The 16592-nt window shown below is 63.0% G+C and overlaps 1 protein-coding gene and 1 long non-coding RNA gene across 2 annotated transcripts; one reads left to right on the top strand and one right to left on the bottom strand.

The window, feature by feature from the left end:
- Positions 1 to 200: 200 nt before the first annotated feature.
- LOC127492636 (uncharacterized) lies at positions 201 to 2504 on the bottom strand. The gene is made up of 3 exons (XR_007922279.2): positions 2325 to 2504; positions 1352 to 1448; positions 201 to 680 (listed from the first exon to the last, which is right to left on the bottom strand). It is a non-coding gene; the product is annotated as an uncharacterized lncRNA (long non-coding RNA).
- Positions 2487 to 10556, top strand: DDX56 (DEAD-box helicase 56). The gene is made up of 14 exons (XM_008261823.4): positions 2487 to 2680; positions 2769 to 2930; positions 3037 to 3197; positions 3312 to 3482; positions 3605 to 3695; positions 4209 to 4453; positions 5664 to 5783; positions 6997 to 7110; positions 7206 to 7300; positions 7795 to 7868; positions 8000 to 8089; positions 8734 to 8839; positions 9664 to 9740; positions 9970 to 10556. The coding sequence occupies exons 1-14, from the start codon at positions 2621 to 2623 to the stop codon at positions 10045 to 10047; spliced, it is 1644 nt and encodes a 547-aa protein (XP_008260045.3). The 5' UTR covers positions 2487 to 2620; the 3' UTR covers positions 10048 to 10556.
- Positions 10557 to 16592: the final 6036 nt, after the last annotated feature.

Raw genomic sequence — 16592 nt, 5'->3', positions numbered from 1 at the left:
GGTTGGCCCTGGGTGTGGCCTCGGTGCCAGGGCTTGGTCTGGACCCTGGGCCAGTCTCCAGGGGGTGTGGGAGTGGACAGTGGTTGCTCAAATCGTAACAAAGGCCAGGCAAGCAGACAACACATCAGTGAGACTTCTCAGAGCAAAGCAGATATCAGCTGCTCCCTCACACCCTGTGCTCCATAAACTCACTACCTGTGGCCCACTCTTGACATTTTATTTCATAATTTTATTACATATTTCAAGTATTAAATTTATCTGAAATACAGAACCAAATTCTTCCTTTGTTATTTTTCTAATTTTGGATTTTCATGTGACAGTCCAAATTCCTCAGATGTTTGCTTTCCAGTTTTCTTCATGTTAGGGTGGACACAGGGAAATTCAGATGTTCTTTGAGCTAGTTTGATGTGGGGTGTGTGTGACCTGGGAGGGGACACGTTTCTGCTCTGTGGCTGTTAGTGGAACTGTAGCCACGAGGCGGAGGCTGGATCCCGGGCTGCGAGGACACAGGAGGCTGCCAGCAGGGCCGGGCCGGGCTTGGATGCTTTGCCCGGCAGTACTCACGGCCAGGTGCGTCCTGGGTTTCTCCTTGCTCGTTTTTGGTAGTTAGTAGAGTACACCTTTACACTGATGGGGTCCGCGGAACTGGGGTGGCCAGAGCACAGGCCAGCAGCTGGTAGCTGTGGGAGTGATACATGTGGCCAGTTCAGCTACATCCAAAGAACTGGGTGGCAGTTCTCTCCCTCACCAATAATCCCCTTGATTCCACTACGAAATTCTGCTTTCTGAGAGTTTACAGCATCCTCACCAACCTTCTCCCTCCTCACCACAGTGTGGGGGAAGGGGAGAGGGCACCTTTTTTTTTTTTTTTTTTTAATGTATTGCTCTGGTAGGAGGTTTCCAACCTAAATAAATCCTACTTTGTGATAAAAAAAAAAAGGTTTATTTATTTATTTGAGAGGGAGAGACAGAGAGAAAGGTCTTTCATCCATGAATTCACTCCCTAAATGGCTGCAATGGCCAGAGATGGGCTGCTCTGGAGCCAGGAGCTTCTTCCAGGTCTCCCACATGGGTGCAGGGGTCCAAGCACTTGGGCCATCCTCCACTGCTTTCCTAGGCCACAGCAGAGAAATGGCTGGGAAGTGGAGCAGTCAGGACTCGAACCAGCGCCCAATGGGATGCTGGCTTCAGGCAGTGGCTTTACTGGCTATGCCACGGCGCTGGCCCCAGGGCACCCATTCTTAACATCCTTTATTATTATTATTTATTTGAAAGGAGTCACAGAGAGAGAGAGAGGTGCCCCATCCGCCGGTCCACTCCCCAGATGGTCACACAGTAGAGTTGGGCTAACCTGAAGCCAGGAGCCAGGTGCTTCTTCCAGGTCTCCCTCGTGGCTGCAGCAGCCACGGACTTGGGCCATCTTCCACTACCCTCCAGGTCGAGCAGAGCTGGACGGAAGCAGAGCAGCGCCCATAGGCGATGCTGGCACCGCAGCCAGCAGCCTTCCCTGCTGTGCCACAGCGCCGGCCCCAACACCCCTTATTTTTGTAGCCTGATTCCCCAGCTCTTAGCTGGGACTGAGTGTCCGTCACTGCCCCCGGCCCCACTCAGCCTGTGGTTCGTGACCTACTGTGTTGTCGCAGGGTTAGAGGGTCAGGTGCAGTCTGCAGGTTTCGCCGTGGGAGCTCCCCCCACATCCCAGTATGTCCATATCCTAACTCCTGAAACCTGACTATGTTAGGTAACGGTGGTACAGGGAGGGAAGAGGAGAGGGAGGGAGGGAGGGAGGGAGGGAGAGGGGGAGAGAGCGCGCTTCCATCTGCTGTGCTCTCCCCGAAGGCTACAGGGTCCAGCCATTAGCCTGGAACTCCACCCGGGCCTCCCACGTGGGTGCATGACTTGGGCCATGTCCCGCTGCTTTCCCAGGAGAATTAGCAGGGAGCTGGGTCAGAGGTGGAGTAGCTGGGGCAGAACTGGCGCCCGCGTGGGGTGCGGGGGTCGCTGGCGGTGCCCCAGGTGGCTATGCAATGGGCGTCCCCTGGGTCCCTTGGGTGGGCCTCACGTGGTCACCAGGCCTGCGACAGGGGATATGCGGGATCCCTGCTGGACCTGAGACCCATTCCTTCACCTTCCGAGACAGCGGCGGCGAGCCCCCACGGTCCCCACCTGCTTGAGCTGCCCACAGCTCTGTACCCACTCGTTATCCTAACAGCCCTGGGGCCGGAAGTCCGACACGGCCTCCCCGGCCACAGCCTGACGTCAGCGCTTCTCAGACCGGGACCTCGCGGTGCGGGGGACGGCCAAGGACAACCGCCTTTCCCCACCTCGGCGGCTGCGACCCTGCACCTGCGCTGCTCCTTCTGCCAAGCCCCTCCCAGGGGCCCCGCCACTGCCAAGGCGGCTCTGCCCCAGGGAGCGGGGAACCAGCGCCGGAGCCGCGGCGGCCTCTCCCACGCTCGCACGGGCCCGAGCGCCGAGCAGCCGCAGTTCCCCGCCGGAACACCGGAAGCGCAGGCGCCAGCACTTCCGGGGAGCGAAGGCTCTTCCGGCTCTGATTGGTTGCTGCTGTAGTGTGCGTCCGCGCCCGACGCGCGACAGCGCCGTGAGTGCCGGCAGCGCCATGGCGGACCCAGATTCGCTGGGCTTCGAACACATGGGCCTGGATCCCCGGCTCCTGCAGGTACCGGGGATTGCTGGGGTGGGCTGCGGGGCACAGCATCCGGGCTCCGCGGCGCGCGCCGCCTGAATCGCGCCGCTCGTCTTCGTAGGCCGTCACCGATCTGGGCTGGTCGCGACCTACGCTGATCCAGGAGAAGGCCATCCCGCTGGCCCTGGAGGGGAAGGACCTCCTGGCCCGCGCCCGCACGGGCTCGGGGAAGACCGCCGCCTACGCCATCCCGATGCTGCAGCTCCTGCTCCACAGAAAGGCGGTGGGTAGCGCGGCCGGCGGCCGGCGGCCGGGGGCGGGAGAGAGGCGAGCCCCGGAGAGCTGATGCCCCCCGTGCTCTGGCAGGTCCTCAGTTCATGTGTTTACAGACAGGTGCTGTGCTGGAACAGGCTGTGAGAGGCCTCGTCCTCGTCCCTACCAAGGAGCTGGCACGACAGGCCCAGACCATGATTCAACAGCTGGCCCGCTACTGCGCTCGGGACGTGCGGGTGGCCAATGTCTCAGCTGCCGAAGACTCAGCCTCCCAGAGGTGGGGGGGGGCAGAGGGAATGGGGGGAGCGGGCGGTGTTGGGTGTGTGGGCAGCCGGATCGAGGGCTGGTCCAGCGGCCCCCCCCCCCCCGTGCTGACGTCAGCTCCCTGCAGAGCCGTGCTGATGGAGAAGCCAGACGTGGTGGTCGGGACCCCGTCTCGCGTGTTGAGCCACCTGCAGCAGCAGAACCTGCAGCTGCGGGACTCCCTGGAGCTGCTGGTGGTGGACGAAGCTGACCTCCTGTTCTCCTTCGGCTTCGAGGACGAGATCAAGAGCCTGCTGTGGTGAGGAAGAGGGAGTGGCTGCCCGCAGAAGGCTGCGTGAGTCGCGACTCGGGTCTGCAGTGGCCGTGCGGGCGCTCGGCCGCCCTGGGCGCTGCGGTCTGACGGGCTCCGGTTTGTTTCAGTCACTTGCCCCGGATTTACCAGGCCTTTCTCATGTCGGCTACTTTCAACGAGGACGTGCAGGCGCTGAAGGAGCTGGTACTGCATAACCCGGTAAGGGGGCCTCGGGAGCGGCCGCGCTGCGGGCACGGGGGCTCGGAGGACTCGGTGCCCCTCCCCAGAGGAGCTCTGGGTGGGGTCTTGTCACAGGATGTCTCCTTTTGAGTCTGAGGCGCTGAAAGGTAGTCACTAGACAGTTGTCCCCAGCGGGCATCACTGGGTTAAGTCAGGCTTTGCCCCAAACCTTGGCAGCAGCTCCGCAGGGTGGCAGTTAGAGTTCTCGGGCCAGGTGCTCATGTCACGTCGTAAGCTTTGCCCGCCGAAGGCCTGTGGCTCTAGGCCCCCCTGCTGTGGTTGCTTGTCCGTGTGTGTCTGCTCCGTGGCCCACTTGTGTTGTGTGTGGGTCACGCTCTGTGTGCCACAGCAGGGCAGCAGGGACTTAGGGAGCCGGGAACCCTCAGAGATTCCTGCCCTGCCGGGACATGGTGGTGCTGTGGTTGGCGAGCCAGCGGCCGGCGACGTCCGTTTTCTCTGTCTTTGCTGACCGCGGGCCTGTGCTCTTCCCAGGTCACCCTCAAGCTCCAGGAGTCCCAGCTGCCAGGGCCGGAGCAGCTGCAGCAGTTCCAGGTGGTCTGCGAGGCGGAGGAAGACAAGTTCCTGCTGCTCTACGCCCTGCTCAAGCTGTCCTTGGTGCGCGGCAAGTGCCTGCTCTTCGTCAACACTCTGGAGCGGAGCTACCGCCTGCGCCTCTTCCTGGAGCAGTTCGGCATCCCCTCCTGCGTGCTCAATGGCGAGCTCCCGCTGCGCTCCAGGTGTGCCCCGGCCGCGTGCCCGGACAGAGCCGGGGGGGGGGGGGGGCAGGACAGCAGCGGGGGGGGGCAGGACAGCCGGGGGGGGGCGCGCAGGACAGCCCGGACAGCAGCGGGGGGGGGGGCAGGACAGCAGCCGGGGGTGCCCGGACAGCAGCCGGGGGGGGTGCCCGGACAGCAGCGGGGGGGGGGGGCAGAGGGCTCCCAGCTGCTGTTTCTGTTCCTGAAGCGCTCAGTAGGGGCCAGCTTCTGGGCTTGATGGAGTGGCTTTTTTTTTTTTTTTTTTTTTTTTTTTTTTAAGATTTATTTATTTATTTGAAAAGCAGAGTTACAGAGAGGCAGAGAGAGAGAGAGAGAGAGAGAGAGAGAGAGAGAGATGTACCATCCACTGGTTCATCCCCCAAAATGATCGCAAACAGCTGGAGCTGCACCAGTCTGAAACCAGGAGCCAGTCGCTTGGGCCATCCTGTGCTGCTTTCCCAGGCCATAGCAGAGAGCTGGATTGGAAGTGGAGCAGCGGGACTCAAACCTGTGCCCACATGGGGTGCCGGCACTGCAGGCAATGGCTTTACCTGCTACACCACAGCACTGGCCCCAATAGCGACTTTGTACAGTGCTGAAATACCTAGCCCTTGTCCACTGTCACCTGAGGAAGTGGAGACACAAAGATTAGGAAGGGAGAGGGATTAAGAGAAGGCACAAGTTGGGAAGGGCAATGGCTGCCGATGCTGGGAGGAGTGGGCCTGCCATGGGCCGACTCCCCCGATGCTGGGAGGAGTGGGCCTGCCTGTGCTCCGTGGGCCGACTCCCCCGATGCTGGGAGGAGTGGGCCTGCCCATGCTCCGTGGGGCTGACTCCCCCGATGCTGGGAGGAGCGGGCCTGCCCGTGCTCCGTGGGGCTGACTCCCCCGATGCTGGGAGGAGCGGGCCTGCCCGTGCTCCGTGGGGCTGACTCCCCCGATGCTGGGAGGAGTGGGCCTGCCCGTGCTCCGTGGGGCTGACTCCCCCGATGCTGGGAGGAGCGGGCCTGCCCGTGCTCCGTGGGCCGACTCCCCCGATGCTGGGAGGAGCGGGCCTGCCCGTGCTCCGTGGGCCGACTCCCCCGACGCTGGGAGGAACGGGCCTGCCCGTGCTCCGTGGGCCGACTCCCCCGACGCTGGGAGGAACAGGCCTGCCCGTGCTCTGTGGGCCGACTGCCCCCTCTTCATTCCAGGTGCCACATCATCTCCCAGTTCAACCAGGGCTTCTACGACTGCGTCATAGCCACTGATACCCAAGTCCTGGGGGCCCCGGCCAAGGCCAAGCACCGGGGCCGAGGGCCCAGAGGGGACAAGTAAGTCCATGTTTCTCCTTTTCTCAGCTCTTCTGAAGGGGGTCTGATTTTTCGGCTGTTTGGAAGACAAACCAGGGCGCCCAGAGCTGGGAACCAGGCGATCTAGGCCTGCTCAGGACAAGCCACAGGGAGCCCTGTAGGCCCTTGCTCAGCTTCCCGGGTACAGAGAGGGCTGTGAAGGGCACCACCATGGGCAGCATGACGGGTAGCATGTGGTCCTGCAGGAGGCCTGTGGCTGTGACTTGGAGGGAGCGCGGGTTTTCCCTCCCTCCCTCCCTTTTTTTTTTTTAAATACTTAATTATTTGAAATTCAGAGTTAGAGAGAGGCAGAGGTAGAAAGAGAGATCTTCATCTGCTGTTGCATTCCCAGAATGGCCTCAACAGGCAGGACTGGGCCAGGCTGAAGCCAGGAACTTCATCGGGTCTCCACATGGGCGCAGTGCCCCAAGCACTTGGGCCATCCTCCACTGTCTTCCCAGGTGCAGGGAAGGGAGCTGGCTCAGAAGTGGAGCAACAGGGGCTCTAACTGCTGCCCATGTGGGATGCCGGCGCTGTAGGTGGCGACTCTCCCTGTTAGTCCACAGCGCTGGCCCTGGGAGCCTGTTTTATGAGAGGAAAACGAAGCCCCAGCCTCTGTCCACCTGACCACTGGGCCCACAGCTAGTCCTCAGAGCACACCACACAGCCCCGAGGACTGCCCAGCTCTGTCCACCTGACCACTGGGCCCACAGCTAGTCTTCAGAGCACGCCACACGGCCCTGAGGGCTGCCCAGCTCTGTCCACCTGACCACTGGGCCCACAGCTAGTCCTCAGAGCACACCACATGGCCCTGAGAGCTACCCAGCTCTGTCCACCTGACCACTGGGCCCACAGCTAGTCCTCAGAGCACACCACACGGCCCTGAGGACTGCCCAGCTCTGTCCACCTGACCACTGGGCCCACAGCTAGTCCTCAGAGCACGCCACACGGTCCTGATAGCTGCCATCGCCCACAGCTGAGGTCTGGACAATACAGTCAGGTTAGCCCACAAAAGGTCCAAGTCTACCCACAAAACCCAGCGCCTGGGACCATTCTGATGTTGAAGAATCTCGCATGTAGCAGGATCCCTTGGGCTCAGACCCCGTTTGGAGGAAGCTTTGCTGGTGGAGGCGAGTGTCGGTGCCTGGAGCAGAGGAGGGGTCTGGCTGATGCTGACGGTGCACCTTCTCTGCAGGGCCTCGGACCAGGAGGCAGGCGTGGCCCGGGGCATAGACTTCCACCACGTGTCTGCTGTGCTCAACTTTGACCTCCCCCCTACCCCTGAGGCCTATGTCCATCGAGCTGGCAGGTAGGGGAGCAGGGAGTTTGGGGGCGGGCACCAGTAGTGGGCCTAAGACAGGGCCTGAGGGCTGGAGACCTAGGCTCAGCTGTCCTCCCTTGCAGGACGGCGCGCGCCAACAACCCTGGCATCGTCTTGACCTTCGTGCGGCCCGCGGAGCAATCCCACCTGGGCAAGATCGAGGAGCTTCTTAGTGGAGGTACGAGCGCCGGCTCCTGTGGGTGCTCAGCAGAGTCCTCACGCCTGTGAGAGTGACGGCTGCAGTAACGGCATAGTGGCAAGTGGCCTCCACTGTGGCACAGTCACGCTGACCGTGTGCTTCCCAGTGCTGAGTGCCCGGACGCACTGCTCGGACACGATGCCCGACAGCGGCTGGCCCCGCGTGCTGGGTGCACTCAGCGGCTCTCCCCGGCCATCGTCGTGGGCGGCAGGTCGGGCAGCAGTTGGTGGAGAAGAGGGGAGAGTGGGCAGTGGGTCCTGGGGCTCGGGCATGACAGCGTACAGGGCTTGGGGGAGGACAGGCCAGCCCTGTCCACAGTGTCACGGGACGTCCATGCTACAGGGAGGCTGCGGTTGGGCGTCCCAGGAAGCGCTGGGTCTTCTGCAGCCTTGCTCCGGGGGGGGGGGGGGTGGTGCAGGAGTCCACAGGGAAGGCCTGGGCGTGTGGGGGCCTCACTGCTGCCTCTCCCGCAGCCGGCGAGGCCCCTGTCTTGCTTCCCTACCAGTTCCGGATGGAGGAGATCGAGGGCTTCCGCTATCGCTGCAGGGTGAGCTGGACGCGGTTGGGAGAGGGGACTGTCGGGGTAGGGGCCTGTGTCCCAGGGATCGCACCCACTGCCGAGCGCCTGGGTGTGAGGAGGGTGGGGCCTCGCGTCTGAGCCTCCGTGTCCGTCCGCAGGACGCCATGCACTCCGTGACGAAGCAGGCCATTCGCGAGGCGAGGTTGAAGGAGATCAAGGAGGAGCTGCTGCACTCTGAGAAGCTCAAGGTGAGGCCGCGGGGCACGGGGGCAGAGCTCGGCGGGCTGAGAAGCTCAAGGTGAGGCCGCGGGGCACGGGGGCAGAGCTCGGCAGGCGGCCAGTGCGTGGTGACACAGAACCAGGCACGTGCGCCTGTGGCAGGGGAGGGGGTCAGCGGGCCGAGAACCCAGGGAGGGGAGGCAGCCTGCTGTGTCCACGGAATTGTAGGTGCACGTGTCCCTCGATGCACACGGGGCGTACTTGTCAGTGTGCAGTTACACGTGTGCCACAGGCGCTGCCGCAGCGTGGTGAAGCCACGAGGGTGGCAGCCACGCCGGGGCCTCCCCAGAGCAGGCGAGGGGCGGCCGCAGACGCAGCGTGGGCAGTTGTGAGTAGGACGGAGAGGCCGTTCCCGACGCCAGCAGCGGGAGCGGCCGTGCTGCCGTTTGCATCTCGGAGAAGGGGAGCCCACGCGGGTCACACACGTGATTGTGTCCGCGTAGACGCGGGAGCGGGAGCAGCCGCCGCGGGCGCTGTCGGGCGGGGAAGGTGCTGTGGACAGAGGCAGCAGGAAGCCTCCCAGGTTCTCAGTTCCGGACCATGTGTGTCTCCTTTCAACGCCTCGGTCTTGGGGGCGTGAGAGAGATGCTGACTCGGCTGCCTCCCCCGTCAGACCTACTTTGAAGACAACCCCAGGGACCTGCAGCTGCTGCGGCACGACCTGCCCCTGCACCCCGCCGTGGTGAAACCGCACCTGGGCCACGTCCCGGACTACCTGGGTGAGTGTGGCTGGGAGGTCGGGAGGCAGCAGGCTGCGAGGGGGCGCGGGTTCCTTGCCGCTGTGCGCGTGCCAGTCCCTGCACCGGCGCTGGGGACACGGTGGGGCCCGTGCAGGCCCACGGAGGCTTGTCCGCCCCATCCCACGGGCAGCTGTGGCGATGGGATAGCGTCACGATAGCAGATTTGAAGGCCTGCTGTCGGGCGGTTACATTCAGAACAGCCTGGTACTGGTACAAAACAGGGCGGCCAGGGCTGGGCGGTCATGGGCAGGAGGCACAACTGCTGCACAGCGGGAGGCTGCGATCAGCCGCCGCTGCGGTGGAGGCCGAGGTCTCTCCAGCGTCTCCGGGACCCGGGACAGAGCTGTGAGGGCCAGCGGGAAGAACCGGAGCCGTCACTTGACACCCGGGAACCCCTCTCCCACGAGCTCTGACGCCTTCCCTGGTTAACGTAGATTAAAGGACAAGAGAGACAAGGGGCAGCACGTGCACCCCAGTCTGCCTGGGCAGAGGGGAGGGAGGGGGAGGGGCATTCCTGGGCAGGGAAGGCCTGAGTGGTGGGAAGGAGGGCCCGGCAGAGGTGGGGGCACAGCAGGCAGCGTGGCTGGGCCTTCGGTACGCGGGCGGCTGAGACGCCGTCTGGGACGTCACACCCACGGCAGAGTGCGAGGAAGAGCACTGGCTGCTGGGAGCACCCAGCGGAGTCGGGAGGGGCTGCCCTGAGAAGGGGCGTGGACATGGTCTAGATTGACAAGTGGTGGGGGGGCAGTTGAGACTGGGGCTTGTGGGAGGTGCGGCCGCCACTGAGGTCCAGCCTCTCCCAGTTCCTCCTGCTCTTCGCGGCTTCGTACGCCCTTCCAAGAAGCGGAAGAAGCTCTCGTCCTCCTGTAGGAAGGCCAAGGTATGTGCCCTGGGCCGGGGGACAGCAGGACTCCCCCAGCGCCCTCCTCTCCATCACTGGGTGTGCACGTGGCTCGCCCTGCAGGGGAGAGGGCGCCTGAGGGCCGGGTGTGGCTGGGGCTGCCTTTCCCTCCGCCAGCGCGTGCCTGGCTCCGCCCACGGTGCTGATCTCGCTCTGCCCCGCGAGACCGTCTGGTTGCCCCTGGTAACCTGTGCTTCCGCCCCTGTAGAAGATGAAGAGCCAGAACCCACTGCGCAGCTTCAAGCACAGAGGAAAGAAATCCAGGCCCCCAGCGACGCCCTCCTGAGGGTGCCTGGGCCTGACTGCAGCACGGGACGGGCCTCGGCTCACGCTCACCGGGCGGCCTGGACAGACTGGACTTGGGCGGGGCTTCCGCTTCCTGGTACTGCCAGCCAGCGTCTCGCCCCTCGACAGAATAAAGGTTCCAGCTGCCCCGGCTGTGCCTCCAGCATCTGGCAAGGCACAGACTGTTCTCCAAGACCTCAGGATCAGGAAGTTCCAGAAGGTGGCAGTCTGTGCTGTGTGCAGTACTGCGCTCGACCGGCAGAGGTCAGCCTCGTGGAGCCGCTCCAAGTCTGCTGCGCCCAGTTCATCCAGCTGTTGCGTGCCGGTTCCTGTGGCCCCGCTGTCTGGTGTTGCGTGGAGTGCAGGCCTTCCTGACCACAGCCGCCTTGTAACACACCTCAAAGGGGAGACGCCGCCCCGCTGGAACTGGGGCAGCTGGCTTGTCCTCTGGAGCCCCTGTGTGTGACAGCCCACGCGGGCGGGTTTGTGTGCACAAGCAGCAGTGAAAGGTGTTCACGCATCCTCCATGTCTTTTCTCTGGTTCCCAGCAGGAGGGCCTGGCGCTTCCACAGCCCTGAGGCCTGGCCTCCCAGCTCCTGTCGGCCGTGTTGGGGTTGGGACCCTGGCTCTGCTGACCAGCACCTAGCTTGTGCCTCTTAGCACTGTGACCATCACCTGGGTGTCAGCGTGCCTGAGGAGACGGGGGAGGGGCACTGGGAGAAGTGTGGAGGCAGCCCCAGGAGGCGGGGCCTTTGGTTACAGGGATGACAGTACTGGGGTAACGGGACCTGAGAGTTGGGGTCTCATGAGCCCTGCTCCCTCGGTGACTCGATTTCCAGGGAGCCAGCGGTGTGGGCTCGGGCAGTGTGAAGGCAGAGCCGGGGCCCTGTCCGCAGCGTGCTTGCAGGCTGTGGTGGCTCAGTGGAACAGAGTGGCCGTGGGAGTGCCAGCTGCAGGCCCCGTCAGCCACGTCCCAGAGCGGGGCTGGGCGCAGAGCGCTCTGCCTGCCTTGCCCAGGCAGCCTCTAACTGACCCTGCGCCACAGGGGGGTGGGCGAGCAGGGGCGGCGCAGCTGTGTTCCTGCCTGGGCTGACCAGAGGCGTGGGGGCAGTTTCCAGCGTGACAGCCTGCCTTGCAGCAAGGTGGGGGAGCTGCGGGCAGAGCAGCTGAAGCTAGGCAGGGTTTGGACTCGCCTCAGTGGAGGAGCTTGGTGCTGCTGGGGCTTCCTCCACTGTGGGCTGGGGGGCAGCACCCTAGGGGATACGCAGAGCTGCCCTCGGGGGTCCACAGTGGCCAGGGTGGTGGGAATGTCCATCCTCACAAAGTCCACAGAAGCAAGGTGTGGACAAGGTTGCAGCTGTCAGCCCCAGCAGTGGTCCCCGCATTCATGGATGCGTGAGGGAGCGGGAGCGTCGAGGTGGTGAGGCTGCCCGGAGCCAGGCCTCACGAGGGCATGCACACGATGTGTGTGAGCCTGGAAGGGAGAAGGGGGTGGGCCGCGCCGGTGTCTCCGCCGACACAGTCTTGCCGGTAGCGAGGCCTGAAGGAGCATGTGTGTACGTGGAGGTCGAGGGAAGGAAGCAGCCCTCACCCCGGCCGCACTGCACGCTGGCCCTGTGCCGTCTGCTGACAGCACTCCGTCGTGCAGTCACCCTCGGGTGTCTCACGCTTCTGCCTGGGGGTAGCCAGCAAGCCGACTCCCAGAGCACTAGCCAGCGAGGCCTATTGGAATGGGGCTGCCTCTAGCGAGTGGGCGGGAAAGACGGCTTGGCAGAGACCCCGGAGGTGGGAGGGGGCAGCACGGGTGTGGGTGAGAAGCGCTGTCAGAGTGCAGTGGTGCCGTGCGAAGTCAGCGGGACACAGCGATCAGATAGCCGAGGGAGCCCACTGATAAGGCCGCGATACGGAGGGCTGTGCCTGGAACCGTGGACCTGGAGCCGGGAGACAGACGGGTTCCCTCTGCCGCGTCTACCCCGTGCCCAGGACCGGGCCTAATGACTCAGCTTTGGGAAGGTTGGGACTTTGTTCCCCAGGAGGCCGTGCTGTAACATCGGATTGGAGCAGGCAGGCGCCCCGCAAAGTGCACTCCTCCCCAAAACAGTGGTTGCCAGGAGACGCTTTTAAGGGTCAGGAGCGCTGCGTGCCAGGCACGGTGCTGGCACACACGCACACATCTTGGTTTTATTCCTCTTGGATGCCTTTGGAACCGGGCATGCCGCGGGAGTCCGCCCTGCCCCTGTCCTCCCAAGGAGCAGCAGTGACAGTGCCGGTGTCCCTGGCCATGACAGCAATAGGACAAGGCGCAGCGAGGGGACTTGCAGCCAGCCGGCCCCTGGGAGCTGCCTCTGGTGCAGTGGCACGCCGTGGCCTGCCTCCACGCGCCCGGCGTGCTGCGCTCACAGTGGCCACACACTGACTCTGCCTCGCACGGGGCATTCCAGTCTCAGCTTGCCCTGGGGGCGTTCGGCTGTGAGTGGAGGTAGAGATGTTCCCCAGCCCCGGGCTCCTGTGAGGCCGATTTGTGTGGTTATGGCCCCGGTGCCTGGATGCCTGGCTCCGCTCACACCTTAGTGAGCAGGCGTCAAATGCCCCTGTACACAGAGTCACATCAGAGCTTAAAATGCAGGCCTGGAGAGGGGCCTGGGGCCCTGCATGTCTCACAACCTTCCTCCCGGGTGAGCCAATGCTGCTGGTTCCTGAACCCCAATTGGAGGCAAAGCTATAACTTCACCATCCATTTCACGGGTTGGCAAACTGAGGCTCAGACGAAGGAGCCGGCGCAAATACCCCCAGCTAAGTGGTGGAGCGGGAAGTGCTCATTGGCTTCTGGTGTGGAAGCGGAGGTGGAGGCTTGGGTTGGCGTCTGTCAGGAAGCGGGGTGGGGGCTTGGTGCGGGTGTCGAGCTGGAGTCCGACTGCAGGTCCACCGAGCGCTGACAGCATGGCCAGGAGCTGCCTCGGACCTGGGCCCACTCACGTAAACACACCAGCTGGGTGCTGTGAAATTCAGGTTTCACTGGGCACAGTGCTTATTGGCTGAATTTGGCATTTAGGCCCTAGCCCTGCCCTGCTCTGTGGGGCTGGTCGTGGGCTTGTTTTGTTTTGCACTTTATATATGAGAGAAAGAGATCAATCCTCCATCCTCTGACTTCATCCCCAAATGCCTAGAACCACCAGATGGAAGCCAGGAGCCCCAGAACCTACGCGAGTCCCCCGTGTGGGTAGCAGGGACCCAAGCCCTCTGCGTCCCAGGATGCGTCGGCAGGAAGCTGCATCCGACGTGGGGTGCAGGTGACCCTCGCCTGTCCTGGTCTGACTTTCTGACCTCAGGAAGCGCGGCCGCGGCGCGGGGGCTCCCGGGAGGCAGGTGCATTCCTGAGCCTTGCTGTTCACTAAAACTTCCCCTGGGAGTGCCCGGCCTGCCTCGGGGGCACCACTTCCGCTTCGCAGGAAATGACTTGGTGAGGACAGTGCTGGGCTGGCTGGACCTTGTGGCCCCCGGCAGGGCCCCACCTTGTGTCGCCTGGGTGACTCAGGGCTGAGGCAGGAGGCCCCAGCTGTGCCCCGCCCAAGGCCACAGATGCTCCACAACCATATTCACCAACTCCAGAGACTTGAGTGTGGTCAGCGGCCAGGCGCCGTCCGCCCACCGCTCACGCTCCTGTGGTCTGACAGTTCCCGGTGCAGTGTTCACCACCCCAGGGTCCCAGCAGGAAGGCCACCCGGCCAGCTCCTTAGTGCCGGTACGTGGAGATCAGCACCAGTGAACTGCTGCCCAGCCCCTGTCCCAGTCAACCTGAGCCCATGGCCTCCATCCTAATGTCTCCACTTGGTGCTCTGTCTGCATTTTTTTTTTTTTTTAAGATTTATTTATATGCCCAAGAGAGGCAGAGGCAGAGAGAGATATTCCATCCGCTGGTTCACTCCCCAGTTGGCCTCAATGGCCTGAGCTGCGCCGAGTCGAAGCCAGGAGCCTGGAGCTTCTTCCGAGACTCCCATGTGGGTGTCAGGGCCCAAGGACTTGGGCCATCTTCCACTGCTTTCCCAGGCCACACAGAGAGCTGGATCAGAAGTAGAGCAGCTGGGACTCGAACCGGTGCCCGTATCAGATGGCAGTGCTGCAGACTGGGGCTTTAACCCACTGCGCCACTGCGCCGGCTCCATGGCCGAAATGTTCTTAGCCCTGCCAGACCTGTGGCTAGGGTTCACGGGGCTCGGTGGCAGCGGTCAGGGCAGGCTGACCACGTTGCCTGCCCTCTCCTCCAGGGAGCCCTCGGGAAGGAGGCAGACCTGTCCGCCCAGAGGTCTGCTCCTCTCCATGGGCCTGAGCCCTTCCCTACCTCAGTGTGGACACGAGCGATGGGCTCCCAGCTGCTGGGGGCCACTGCCCTGAGTGGGCTGGGGGACAGCAGGCAGCAGAGGGCGCTGCGGCAGGTGCGGGGGGCAGCAGCCTGTGCATTTGCTGAGACGCAGGTTGGGCCTGTGTCGCCCGGGTACACTGCCCAGCGTCCCCCTGCCCCTGGCCAGAGAGGGCTGCTTCGCTCCCACGGCCTCCTGCCCTAGGGATGTGGTACAGCTCAGTTCCCTCCCTGGGCCCGCTCAAAGTGGCCACGTTGCAGGCACATTCAGTCTTAGGAGAAGAGAAAGTCTGTAATGAGGTATCATTTCACAGTTACTAAGCTAGTGAAGTTTGACAACGAATATTGTACACAACAGAGGTGGGAGTGGAGAGCCACACCCTCGGGGAAGGCACTGGGCCCTCGCCCAGGGCTGGCACAAACCCTTAACCAGGCCCGAGGAACCAAGCATCTGATAAATCCTGATAATCAGATGAACCGTGAGAAGGAGCGCCCTTGGGATAGTAAACAAGGACGCATGCCTGGTCTCCAGGAACATAAACCCCCAAACGGAGGAAGATCGTCAGGTACCAACACGTTACCCACAGTTTATTAATTAATTAATTTTTTTTTGACAGGCAGAGTGGACAGTGAGAGAGAGAGACAGAAAGGTCTTCCTTTGCCGTTGGTTCACCCTCCAATGGCCGCCGTGGCCGGCGCACCGCGCTGATCCGATGGCAGGAGCCAGGTGCTTCTCCTGGTCTCCCATGGGGTGCAGGGCCCAAGCACCTGGGCCATCCTCCACTGCACTCCCGGGCCACAGCAGAGAGCTGGCCTGGAAGAGGGGCAACCGGGACAGAATCCGGCGCCCCGACCGGGACTAGAACCCGGTGTGCCGGCGTCGCTAGGCGGAGGATTAGCCTAGTGAGCCGCGGCGCTGGCCTAATTAATTAATGTTTAAATTTATTTATTTGAGGGGTCGGCGCTGTGGCGTAGTAGGGTAACCCTCCACCTGTGGCTCCAGCATCTCATGTGGGTGCCAGTGCGAGTCCCGGCTGCTCCGATTCTGATCCCGCTCCCTGCTAACGGCCTGGAAAAGCAATGGAAGATGACTCAATTCTGATCCCGCTCCCTGCTAACGGCCTGGAGAAGCAAGGAAGATGACTCAAGTGCTTGGGCCTCTGCATCCACGTGGAAGACCCGGATGAAGGTCCTGGCTCCTGGCTTCGGCCTTGCCTGGCCTGGGCCATTTGAGAAGTGAACCATCGGAGATGAGCCAATTCAAAGCCGGGAGCCAGGAGCTTCTTCTGGGTCTCCCATGTGGGTGCCAGGCTGGGCGCAATCCAACTGGGAACCTACTCTTGTCTTGACACTACCGATCCCTGCACGCCGACAGTGACTTCTTGCTGCCAAGGCCCTCAACATGGGCGTGTGCTGGCCACAGGTGTCTGGGGACCAAGCGTCCAGGAGTGAAGTGACCCCCTGAGGTGGGGAAGCATGGCCCCCTTACTCCTTGGAGGGCACCCTCGGGGAGAGTCCCCATCATCAAAGGAGGTCTCCACTTGCAGGAGCTGCTCCGAAATGTCCCTTGGCCGGTCTCCTGACATCCACACTCACCTGCTGCTGTCACCTAGGCGGCCTCCCAAATGAGCCGTCTGCCCTGGGGTCCAACACCCAGGACAAGGACAGAGAGGCCAGCTTTGTGGCTAATGGATTCTCAGGGTCTGAAGCCCGGAGCAGGTAGGTGTGGGCCAGGGGTCCGCCCTGCACTAGGGCACGGGTCTCTCCCCTCCCCTCGGCCTCTGTCTACCCTGGCACAGCCTGGATGGCTCCCCTATCCTGCCAGGGTCCATGGAGCATGGAGCCAGAGGAAGAGGCCCCGAGGCCCCTCCCAGCCGCTGTCATGAGGGGTAGGGGGTAGTCACACAGGTGGCTTCAGCATTATCGCTGCTCAGCCTTCGTGACGGGGCCAAGGTCCTGGCCCATCCTGGTGATAGTGGGAGCCCAAGGGAGGCCCAGAAGATTCCTATCAGAAGGGAGCTGAGGTGTGTCCAGTGCACTGGGGCTACAGCCCAGGACGCTTGGCCAGCATTGGCCAGTGGGCCAGGTCTGGGCCAGGGGCAAGAGAGCCGAGGGAAGGGAGGAGAGGGGAGGAAGGGCCAGGTGAGGTCAGGAGAACGCGGAGTATACCCACCCTCAGCCCTGGAGGG

Source organism: Oryctolagus cuniculus, chromosome 16 (assembly GCF_964237555.1).
Source record: "Oryctolagus cuniculus chromosome 16, mOryCun1.1, whole genome shotgun sequence".
NCBI classification, from domain to species: Eukaryota; Metazoa; Chordata; class Mammalia; order Lagomorpha; family Leporidae; genus Oryctolagus; species Oryctolagus cuniculus.
This window is presented reverse-complemented; position numbering and strand designations above follow the sequence as displayed.

What these genes read in the sequence shown, in the direction of transcription:
- DDX56 (XM_008261823.4), top strand. Translation starts at nt 2,621, where the DNA reads ATGGCGGACCCAGATTCGCTGGGCTTCGAACACATGGGCCTGGATCCC. An exon ending in TGGATCCCCGGCTCCTGCAG is followed by an intron (nt 2,681 to 2,768) that starts GTACCGGGGATT and finishes TCGTCTTCGTAG; the next exon opens with GCCGTCACCGATCTGGGCTG. An exon ending in CCACGTCCCGGACTACCTGG is followed by an intron (nt 8,840 to 9,663) that starts GTGAGTGTGGCT and finishes AGCCTCTCCCAG; the next exon opens with TTCCTCCTGCTCTTCGCGGC.